This window comes from Lepidothrix coronata, unplaced genomic scaffold (genome assembly GCF_001604755.1).
Source record: "Lepidothrix coronata isolate B3197 unplaced genomic scaffold, Lepidothrix_coronata-1.0 Scaffold60, whole genome shotgun sequence".
Taxonomy (NCBI): Eukaryota; Metazoa; Chordata; class Aves; order Passeriformes; family Pipridae; genus Lepidothrix; species Lepidothrix coronata.
In genome coordinates this window covers 3,292,071-3,304,333 of record NW_016690240.1, presented here as the reverse complement: position 1 = coordinate 3,304,333, position 12,263 = coordinate 3,292,071, and the positions used below count along the sequence as shown (strand labels likewise).

Below are 12,263 nucleotides of genomic sequence, written 5' to 3'. Positions count from 1 at the left end.
AAACTGCTGGACTGATTTGAGCTCTGATTGGCCAATGGTGATATGGGGATGATGGAAGACTTCCTGGGGTGCAGGTTGATCAAGAACTTCTGTCTTCTTTAAGCTGACTTTCAGCCCAAATAGCTCAGCAGCATCTGCAGAGCAGGATGTTAAACGCTGCAGAGCTGCTTCTGTGTGGGCCACAAGGGCGGCGTTATCAGCATAAAGCAGCTCACTTGGAAATGAACCTCTGTGTTAAAAGCTTCCCTGACTCCCTCCTGCAGTCAGGCTTTGGTGTTAACAGTACCAGCTCCAAAGGGCAGGAACTGAGGCACACGGAAACACGGCACAGGACACTCCTCCTGACAGAGAGAACGCATGGCAGTAAGGCTGATATACTTTGGACCATCTGCCCTGCTGCCTTGAAGGTATCTGGAAACCATGGATTTTGCCAGTGGTGAATAATATTTCCAATACCTGCTGACATACTAGGACTATGGTACTACTAATGTCTTTATAATTCAGTACTTGAGTAAAAAGGTGGATGTCTGGTACCAGAAAAGGTAGGATAGCTCAGAATCATACTGCTGAGTAGCAGTCTTTACTTGTCTGGAAGAGCATTCATCTACTTTCTCTGAAAAAAGAGGAATGAAAGAAACTCAATCTGCAGGGTGGGGGGAAGCCTTCTTTGGTAAGGAATGAAGTAAAAGGTGAGGTGCTATCCACAGTAGTGGAGGGAGCATAAAAACCCACTAATTGCTGATCTCTCCAGTTGTCTTCTCTCCCTTTGGACAGAGATGTTTTGGCCACGAGAGGGCTCTGTAGGGACAAGAAAGCAATTCCCGGCTTCCTGGCCCCAGTATGGCTGGAAATGGGTCGGTGCCAGGAAAGAGATCACAGATTTTACTCTCTTTACACCAAGAAACAGGTTCTGACAAATTAAATTACTTTATTTTGCACAAATGGTAGTGGTGTCACAGTTAATACAGTAATACATAATTTCATACACCTATTTTTTTCTAATATTACAAAATGCCCTGGGACTTTTTTAAAAGGAGGGTCCTGACATTTATCACATTCTATACTCTGAAAACACTTTAATCCTTAAAAAATAAAAATAACACACCACCACGAAACACTAACGGAACCACCACTTCCAGTTATCAAATCTGACATACAGTACAAAGTGTTAACACACTTACTTGAAAGGCAGGAAAAATTGGTCAAGTGTCAGTTAACTCATGGAAAGCTTAAAGTGTGCTTTAGTCAGTGCAAATAGAGGAATGTGTCGATTGCTGTAGAATCTGACCACCTGGTTATATCTGGTGAGTTATCCCTGAGAAAGCAACTTCTCCCTGCACGTCTCTCGGAGTTTGTTGACTGTTGTCATGGACAAGCTTCCAGGGTCTGTAAATATTTTCTGAGGGTAGAAGGAGAAAATTCTTAGTTAAAATGCTGGCTTTGGACAACGTGCTAGAATTCTCACACAATTCTCTGAAGCATGAAATCCCTGATTTGATGTCCATACTCTGAAAATGCTTACTTGCTGTTTGGCCTTCCTGTAGCAGGGTAACATCTTGATCTACTCTGGTGTAAAGACATGGTAAACCTGCAGCTTGTAACAAGTGTTGCAAGTCACGCAAAAGCAGCAATACAAAATCTGGTTTGAATGTGTGTCCAGTTAAAATTATTTTAGAAGGCAGTGGTGGCGGTGGTGGAAGGCAGGCATATTTAGAACATATTAAGCTGTCCTGGGTACTGCTACAAAGCCCCAGTGTACTTTTAGTGTGGTGCTGGCAGAGGTAGCTCAGGCTCTGGAACATACATAAACCAGTATGTTCCTACTGCAAAAATCAGTCTTGATCCCTCGTTATACTACCTCTGCTCCTCTTCTCTACCAGGCTTTCCAGGGTAGTAATGTATATGGATGTAGGAACTTGATGCATTTCAAATGCCATCACACATCTGCAATTACTTTTTTTTCTTTTTTGCTTTGACTTGTTGCTCAAGAACAATACATTTGTTTCCACTTCTTACCTGAAACTTCCGAGTGAACAAAACTGTGAATCAAGCTACAAGTTTATGCACTTTAATCTATGGTTAAGATGTGTGGGCCCCTTAGTTCCATGGAGTTGTTGTTGAATGACAGCTCTGGAGATGAGATTGTCATTGAACCAGTTCTAAACAGCTTTCTGGTGAAAGAGCCTGCATTGCATTAAACTAAAAACAAAGGTTCTGTTCGGGGGAGAGAGGCATAAAATACTCAGCTGTCATTGCCTGTATCTGTACTATTGAGAAAAACCCCAAACAAATCCAAACACAAAAGTATGTGTTTCAAAGTTACAGAAGAACCTAATGTAAACTGATTATTTAACTGTCTTCAAAGCCCCCTTACTACAGTAACTAACACAGATAAAATAAATTGTTTTATTCAGGATAACTGCAAGAAAAAGGTAGTTGATTTTCTAAAAACAGTTGATGTAAAATTTAACATAATTAAAGGGAGCAAGGAAAGTCCTTCAAGGACAAATGTTAGTATCAGCCTCTGAATTGGTTTTCTCATGGCAGTTAACATTTAATAAAATTCTAAAGTCTTTATGGAATTGGAAAACCTCTCAAACATCTCCCTTCTGAATTCAAGCTGTGATTTGTTTTTCTCTTACTCCTTTAATTGACTCACAAACACCAGTAAGATTAGCTTATTTTTCTTCTATATGAGCAAAAATGAAACAGTATAAATGGCATCCTACTACGACAGGCCTATGCACAGACATCTGATATGAGCATGGAACTCTTGGGTGGTAAAAGTCATCCTCTGGGATATAGTTCTATGTGCACTTAGCCAATGATAGTGGAGTTGACCAAGTGATTTATGACAGATATGCTCCTGTTACTTTTTGCAGCTAACCTCTTTTACGTTTCCATCTTCTGAGTTAAGCTGCAAATCTCATGTTTTATACCAATTTGGCACCCACTGTATTAATAATTCTTAGTGTGCAGATTGTCATAAGACTTACACACTTAATGATTTTTTGTCTGATAACTTGGTGCTACTGTTTTGTTCTAAACAGAATGCTTTATATCCTGGCACCACAGGAATTTATCAACGCAAGTTTAAAATGCACTTTGTGTCTATTCTACAATACTCTACTGCAATTACCCTCAAAAAAAAAGCACAGGAACACAATCCATAATCCACTGAAAAAATGCACTAAAATCATTATTTTCTCATCAGACTTTGTGCCTTAACTGGTAAAAAGGGCAAAAAGAATATTTTTCCCAGTATGACAAATTATGTAAATGGATTGCTATATGTGGAATTACATAATAATTATTTAAGACAAGTTCTTAGAAAGGTTTGAGTTTCTTATGTAAAAATGTTCATCATTGTTTTGGCAATCCCAACAGCTACATTTCTCCTAACTATCTTGCTCAATGAAAAACATTTCTAAGTCAGTCTTGGGTTTAATTTGGAATAACTAAAAGCTGCAGAGAATTTACCTGCATGAAACTGTGACACTCTGTTACAAATGCTCCTTTGGTGATCTGCTTAAATTTTTCACAAATGTCAGGGAAATTTGTAGCTTCCAAAATAAAAGCTTGGTGTTGCTTAATCAGTGTTAAGGCCACACGGAAGATGATCTTTGACCCTTCATAGAATAAACAATCCCATATTCGGAGCACAGTCTGCAGGAAAGGAGAGAATTCAGATTACAGATTGACTTCCAGTAGGTAATTATTACTAAAGCAGTACAAATGAAACAAGATGGAGTGTATAGTAAGAGAACTCTATGTTACCAATTACCTCTACTGGAAGAATGTCAATGAACAAGCATATAAACCAGCGTGACACCACTAGGGTCCACATGACTCCGTGTCTTTCCATCAGCTCTGCCACTGCTGGAACTTTCATTTTCACAAGTTCTCCAAGGACTTCCTGATCAGTTTTCAGACCCAACATTGCAGGACTGTAATAATCTTGGAGAGAAGAAACCAAAATTCAGGAATCTGTGGACATGATCTTTTCATGCAATTGAAGAGAACATTCTGTGCAACTGAGTGTATAAAGGCATGTTAAGCCTATGAATCCCAAGGTGAAGTAAATTAAACCACACCATAGAGATCTCTGCACTATGGTCATATAGTGCTTCTCTTTCAGCCAAGGCTGATCTTCTACACAAACACTTCATTCATGCCTACTGAAGTATCTTCTTTCTCTCTGATGTTTTTTGGCAATTTCCTCTTCCTTCCCAAGGAAGGATAATCTAGGTAGTTTTTAAATATTAGTAAAAGTTTTGTAGTTTAAGCTAGCAGTTAAACAGTTCAATATAACCACCACCTCCTTCCCATGTTGGGGGGCTGCACAACTCCCAATCCACACAATACCCAGACAGGAAACAAAAAAACCCCAAACGACCTATATTTAGACTGGGTCCAGTGACAAACTGGAAATGTGAACTTCAGGATGTGTCAGCTGTGCAGGAGTGCTGAAGGCCAGGTACCCCTTCTCCTAGAGTGTGACCTAGCCATTAATTTAGAAGTTTTCCTCTCTCCAAGCCACAAAAATCCCACTTTTCACAGAATAATTCTGAAAGGAAGTGAATGACAGATCCCTCAGACAACATCTCTTCCTGCTTAATTTACCTGCAAGACAGGGATTGAAATTAGACCTCCTCCTACTCTTCTGGTCACTGCACTAGACCAGTAAACTCACAATAACAAGAGAGTACACTGGCTGTCACTCCACAGCCTCTTTGTCAGGGTAAGCATTTTCATTACCAAGGTACAGACTGAATACCAAGCATCTCAGCTCTATAAACAAGTAGTTCAGGGATACTTAAGGGAAGAAAAAGATTGTTTCAGTTCATAAGAGTTCAAATGCCCCATCAAGGGACAAGAATTACACGAATGTTTAAGAAATTAATATTTTGGGTTTATATGTTGACAGAAACATTTAAGTTGGATTTGAAGGCTCCAGTCCTAGGAAGCAACCTTTGATGGTTCACTAGTGCTTTGCTGACAAGACCTATGTTATTTTAACTTTATTTGCAGGAAGAAATCACTGGTAACACAAAGCACCTTTCTATGCCTTTTTTCCTTCACTGATTCTGGAAAGCTGCAATTCAGGTTTCTCTGTCTTAAATGGTTTCTGCCAAGGTTCCCAGACACACAGCATAGGCTAATGGTTTATATGAAGGTGAAGGAATCAGAAAGAGCAAAGTCTATTTGCCTGAAATAATTTTAAGAAAACCTCCCAGTTCCAGAAATAAGTTTAAAAATATGTCCAAATTATGCAGTATATTTGTAACCATTTTAATTTCTGTAGTGAAATCAAAAGAGCAGTTTAATACTCCCCTCTTTTCTGTGTCAATGGTTTTCCTGAATAGACTTCCCACCCCACAACCTATTTGCTCTTCATTTGTCCTGTCCAAACTGCAGAAAATCTACAGGAGCTTTTAATGGCGCTATGGAGCATCACATTCAACCTTTAGGAATCAGGAATCTAGCTTTCTCCATCTGGGATTCTTTTCTTTGTTCCCACTGAAGACTGATATGTAAAACTCCTCTACAGAGTTAGAGTCACTGCCACTATATACATTCCTTTTAACCATTTGCCTTTCAATTGCTTGTAGGGAAAGCTCTGAGAGCTAAAAGACAAGTATTCCCATGAAAAAGTGTATTAAATCCAAATGCAGTTGTCACAGGACTATTTCAAAGCCAACACAAAACCCTCTCTTTCTCCATATGTTGTGTTAGTGTTATGCTCATTTGTGAACTGGAATGCATTCATCAGCTGAGTAGACCTTTTTTAAAATGCTTCTTTATTGTAAGTGAAAAACTAATCACATCTCAAGTAACAAATTACAAATAACAGAACCTTTCCTACCCCTCCTCCTCTTCTCATACATCCACAAACTACTTTTTTTTTTTGTGCTCCTGAGATGTGTGAGCACTTAAACTTCTTCAAGTTACCACTGTTGAATGTCCTCTGGAGGAAGGGCAACAGCCCACTCGCTCTCTGCTCTGCTGCAATCATCCGATACGTGAAACCAACAGCAGCTGCTATTTTTAATTTGTACAGCAAAGCAAATGTCAGGATCTCAAGAACACAACCAGAGACCTACCCAGCCTTCTGCACACTGGCAAGCAAAAAGTTAATCGACAGGCAACGTGGATGCATCACTCTGTGAATTACTGAAGCAGCCAGGAAGCTTTGGCATAAATTAAAATTTCGTTCAAGTCTGTTAGATTGTACTGCTGGACAGAAAGGAAAAAAAAGAACTATTCATCTATCTGGGGCAGCCTCCTGCCGTTCCTCGTGCAGCAGGAGTGGCTCCCATGTGCCCGGGGACACAGCACTGCAATGTTCAGCCCAGCGCCGCTGGGAGGAGTGATTAACGATTTATGCAAATACCAGTAACTGAGTAGCAGGGTTCCTCCAGGATATTAACTGCCACTTCACAGCAGAAGTTAGGTTAAAAGAATCTACATCCAAGACATTCTTACATGTAATTATTATATATTAATTGTAGTTACTTTGGGTATTATTACACATAATTAATATGCAATTATAATTTTTTTTTTTGCCGTATATACATACATAAATGTATGTATAAATTTTATGCAGAAATGTATGTATATAAAGTTAGCTCCTAAAATTAGGAAAGACACATTTTCAAATCCTTCAGCAATACTTCTGGAGGACCCCATATTTGTGCAAAACTTACCCACAGATCGTTTACAAGGAACACCTTTCACAGTCCACATCTGGTTTCACTAGGGAAAGTAATTCTGTAACTTGGTTCAGTGCCAAAGTGCTTGGTAACATTTAACCTACATGGTTCTTCTATTCCCTTATTTGCTAGAGATTCCCAGTCACTAAGCCTTCCGGAAATGTCCCCTCGGCAAAAATCCTGCAACTCTCACTTGTTGCAAATGCTTCACTGTGTGCCCTATTTTCCTGATATTTTATAATTGCCTGCTCTGCCCAGAGTCTCTCCCTGAAGTCATTTAAAATATCCTTGTTTATAAACAAGCCTACACAAACCGACCTCTCCCATACACCACAAAACTGTTTTTCACAAGATACAGTGCAGTATTTTTACTCACCTGCCATCAAAACACATTAGCTTTATGTTCCTTCCATATCTTGTCTTACAAATTACTTGAAATTTCTAGATTTGCATGATCCACATTTAATTAGCATCTTAATTATTTTTCCCTCTCAACAATCTGGCAAAATACTGAGCAGCTGATGACCCAGAACTGACCCGAGTCAGTAACAGCTCCTAATCTGCCACTTACTAATTAAAAAAAAAAAAAAAAAAGTAGGCTAATTATGTTGTATATCTGTTGAGGTAGGTTGCTTTATAGGAAAGTCCTCTAAAAAAAAAAAAAAAAAAAGTAGGCTAATTATGTTGTATATCTGTTGAGGTAGGTTGCTTTATAGGAAAGTCCTCTGACAGTATCTTATTCCCCTGAAAAAAACACAAAGCCGGATTGCTTCCTTTTATTCTTCAAATTGTCAAATGGAAGTGATACTGCTAATTTTTAGGTGACCACACACTACATTACTTTTCATCACATCATCTTCTGGAAGGCAACAAATACTATATTATAAATTATTGTAATTTCTAAATTCCAGAAAAATGTCTATATGAAAACTTTCTCATTTTGCAACTGTGCTTCTTCAAGCTCCTGTAGGCTGATCCAAGGCCTTCCATGCTTTCCTTTCAGCTTTCCTTTGTGTGTTGCTTACCCACATGCACCTGCTTTGCCTAGTCCATTGTTCTGAGCACCTGCCTATGGATTTTGGGTGCCTTGCAAAGTTTAGGAGTGCAGCAGAGGGCAATGTGGGCAGCACCCTGCATGGAATTCACCCTTCCTCATCAAAGTCCTGACCACAAACAGCAGCACCTCTGCTGAGATCATCATGTTCTTCCTCTTAAAGAGTTAGGCAGCTAACAGGAAAAGACAGATTCACCAACTGCCAGGTACTTGATTGCTACAGTATAACACACATGACTAGATGAAGGGACTTTTTTCCTTGTTCAAAAGGCTTTTTGTTACTAACACTGCACTGTGGCATCCAGTCACTGAGCTGGAAACTTGTTCTAGCTCAGCAAAGAAATATTCCTTAAACTACACCTCACTGTCTCCCTGTCACAGTAATTAGCACCTCTCTGAATCCTACCAGGATGTCCAGGACTAAGACATCCCTGTCTGCTTGTGCTCCAGACAGTAATGAGATTTGTAGGAAATAAGGATAAAGCTTGTAGGGACTGTATGACCTTGTTCTCTGATACAAATAGATTAAGAGCTTCCAAAAATAAAAGTTTAAGAAGCAGTACTCCTGTAGAGATAATTTAAGGCTATAAGTCAGAGCTGCATCAGTTAAAAAAAGAATGCTTCAAGTCTGTTGTGCATATGTCAGGTTAAATATACATACTCCTACTGGAACTAAATTCTTAAGTGTTACAGAAATACCCAAAACAAGAGCTCTGCTGCTTCTCTCCCAGCATTTCTAACTATTAGTTCAAGAGCTTACGTAGCCCAGCCTGAGACAGAGTGATTTGTCTTGGTGATCCAAACCAAACTGAAAAATTAAAAATGAGCTGATTTAACTTTTCTCACAATCAAAAGCAATGTAAAAATGTTTTATTCACAAGAATATGTTTATAACGTCCATGAGAGGTTTTTGTGCGTGATGATGAGGGTGATAACATTCTCTATCCTCTCCAAACAGCAAAAATAGTTTCTTTTTATACCATGCAACATTCAAAAATGTCTCCTCACTGGAGATGCACGTTACCATTTGCTACCAGACTTCACTGGAATCCAGAAGAGATAAATAGAGCAGGCCTAAGTGCTGGCAGGCAAAAATCAGAGGTTTCCAGGAACAGAATTGGCCAACTTCATGAAAAGCACTTAGTTCTACATCTTCTACATTTGAAGTCTAAACAGAAGCAGATTCCACCATGTGCATTTGTGGGGAAAAAAAAATAAAAAAATCTTTTCTAGTAATCCTTCACTTTAAAATGGACCATTTTTCATGTCTAAGTATCTACATCATGAACCTGGTGTACAAAGTTGAACAACCTGTGTTTGGGAAGAAATCAGAAAGCCACAACAGGAAAAGGAGGAAACCCAAAAAAGTACTGCCAATTCCTTCTGCAGTATCAGGCCAGAGTGACCCCCTGAAGATGTCCTGGCCAGAGCAATATCCTGCAGATACGTGGTTAAATAGCAAGACAAAAACTCTTAACTATGTTATTTTTAAAATACAAGTTCCTAATCCTCCAAGGAACTGAAAAAAAAAAAAAAAATTCAAACCCAAAACAAGCTCAAACCACATTTTATCTTTTCCTTCATCAAACCAAGCTGACCCAGTCCTATAGTACTGAACTCACACAAGAACCAGCCGTAGCTGTATCATTCACACTGAGATTACACAACATTTAGCATAATAATATTTTGACAAATAATTTACTATTAATACCTTTTCAGCAAGCACAAAAAGGCAGTGGTTGGTTGTTTCTACATAATCCCATCCCATCTGCCTGTATCCATCTTTTGCTTCTGGTCCCAAACTTGGAAAATGGATCCTTTGGAGCAGAAAGAGCCCTTTGGTTTCCCATTTCCATTTCACACAGCACAGGGGGATTCCAAGCAGATGTAGTAGCTACCTACCCCTTGGAAACTGAAGAAGGATGCTCTTTAATTAGGAAGACAATGGAAAGATGACATCCTTCCAGACACTGCAGAAGGCAGAGATGAAATACAAAGAAACAAAGACTTCATATGTAACCTCTCAGAGAAACAAACTGAAGTTAGCGGCAGGTTCAAAAGCACAAATGAAACTTTCAGACATTCTAGTTACAGAGAATGAAACTGGCTATGTTAATTATTTATTGACATACTAGCTCTGTTATGTGCTGCTCAGTAGAGACATTTGCATCATTAAAAACTAGTCTACTTTAAAATTATAGCTACCAAAACGCTCTCTCATACCTTAGATACAAATCTGAGCAAAATACTACTGGGCCAGCTCTCCTCTCTTCCCTCTCTCCTCTCTTCATATCCACTACCATTGGAATTGCTCCTGTTGTGGATAGTGGTTTTTTCGTAGTATCACTTAGCTGACAGACACCAGGGGACACAAAGTATTCCCCACTCAGTTGTTTCCAAACAGCCTGGCCTGACTCCAGTCATTGCACTCCCTGAACTGTGCCTGCCTAAAGAGCTGCATGCTTTGGAGAAGTCTGCAGCTTACTGGGCTGACAATGGCCCCAGGAGCCAAGGCTTTTAATTCACAAAACATTGACAGACTTATCACCAATCTCCTCAAATAGACATGAACAAGCATTAAAAACTACAATTGCTTATCAGGCCTGTTGAGAAAACAAACTAAAAAAAAAAAAAAAAAAGAGTTTACAATTGTACAGTGAGTCTTAATGGCTGATGACTTTGGCTGAATAAGGATTCCTGGTTTTGTGCTTTTTTAATTCCTCCATGGGAGTAGGAAGGATATTATCAGTTCACTGCACTGACAAGATTATTCTTAACACCTCAGCACAAAACACAGCATTTATATCCTCTCACACTTAAGAATAACCCCAGTGCTACATTTTCTTCATCTCTTTACCAGAACACTATAGTCATGCCATAGGGACCACTGAGCACATTACTTCAGACTAGGACAGAAGCAGGCACCTTAAATTGAGAGCTGGACCAACACATACAGTTCTAGCCTGGTATTGGAAGAGAGAAACCAATCCAAGCCATCCTTTACTCTGAAGAGAAGGGGAATGAAAGTCACAATCCTCTTACTTAAAGCTAACAAGAGAATTAATTGTAATCATGAAACAACAAGTTTTCAAACTGTAAGAGGAACAAGTTAGACTTCTCCTCTAGCCATAAATGGGCAGCTTAGGAAAGCACTCAAGTCTTCTGAACATAAAACACATGAAGCAGGCAGGGTTGTATTTCCCAGGCACCGCTCTAAAAGTAACAGTCACTTCTTGTACATTTAGGTGGACAAAAGTTACCACTGTACACTGCACATAATTTTCTTAATTTCCTTTACTCTCAAAGCACATCTCCTTCCAAAAACACATTCCCTATGTAGCCAACTATGCTGCATGTGCATTTTACTATATTTTGGAACAACATCAAAGCCTGCTGTCAATGCTTCTTCATACTAATACATATTTCAAAAAACCCAACACTTAGTAATAGAGTTGAGCAATTGAAAAAAAAGCAACCACGATTTTGCAGTACCTCAAGTTTAAAATACAATAAATCCAGAGTAAGCACATCTTAACTCGGAAAAAGCCAAAGGAATCCTTGGATATATTAACTACTGAGGAGAGGGTATGTCATCTCTGTATATGACAATAGCAAAACTGAGGTTAGAAAACTGCATCCAGCTCTGATATTCACATTTAAGGCAGGAAGTTGAAGTGGAAAGGACATGAAAGAAAAGGTTATAAACACTACTAAGAAAAGCTGGTCTCTGTAAGGAACTTCTTTGTAGAATTTATACAAGCAAAATGAAAAGCAAAGTCGACCACTTCATAGAGAAAACACGTGAGCCATTATGGGCTTTTCAGTGTAGTAAGAGAAAGTCTTAAAAAGAAGTAATACCTACAAATTAGGACAAGACAAATTCCAACAAAAACATAGCAAGGATTTTTACTAAGAGTGATTTATAGTTTGAATACACTACTAGCAGTGGTCCTTGGGTCTCTCTTTCAAACCAAGGCTAGGAAGTTTCACAAAGACAAGCTGTGGCCAAATGAGTCTGCTGCAGAGGCACTCAGAAGGGTTTGGAAGGGACCTTGCAGATATCTTGGCTTGGCCTTGAACACTTGGAGGGATGTGGCATCCACAACTTCTCCGCGCAACCTGTTCCAGTGCCTCACTACCTTCTGAGTAAAGAATTTCCTCCTAACATCTAATCTAAATCTCCCCTCTTTTAGTTTAAAACCATTCCCCCTCATCCTATCACTATCTGCTCCTGTACAAAGTTGCTCTCCACCTTTTTTAAAAGCTCCCTTTAAGTACTGAAAGGCCACAATGGGAGGGAATTACTGCTGTTTCCTCACCTGGCTTCTTGTATAGCAAATCCAGTTACATTTCCAGTTTTATGAGTCTTGGTATTTTATACACAGCTTACTTCAAGCATATGAACACATTTTACGGGAATTTACAAGTTAAAACACAAAACTGTATATTAGGATCTGCATTCAGCATGTATAACCCCATCATACATCTGTCAGCAA

General features: G+C 39.1%; 1 protein-coding gene across 1 annotated transcript in view; it reads right to left on the bottom strand.

Annotated features, from left to right (window-relative positions):
- Positions 1-902: 902 nt before the first annotated feature.
- Positions 903-12,263, bottom strand: part of GRTP1 (growth hormone regulated TBC protein 1) — a 34,162-nt gene continuing 22,801 nt past the window's right edge. The window contains exons 6-8 of the mRNA XM_017817325.1: positions 3,785-3,957; positions 3,481-3,666; positions 903-1,399 (exon numbers count right to left, since the gene is read on the bottom strand). Of these exons, the coding sequence (XP_017672814.1) occupies positions 1,310-1,399; positions 3,481-3,666; positions 3,785-3,957 (449 nt within the window). The 3' untranslated portion in view covers positions 903-1,309. The remainder of the gene's footprint in view (positions 1,400-3,480; positions 3,667-3,784; positions 3,958-12,263) is intronic.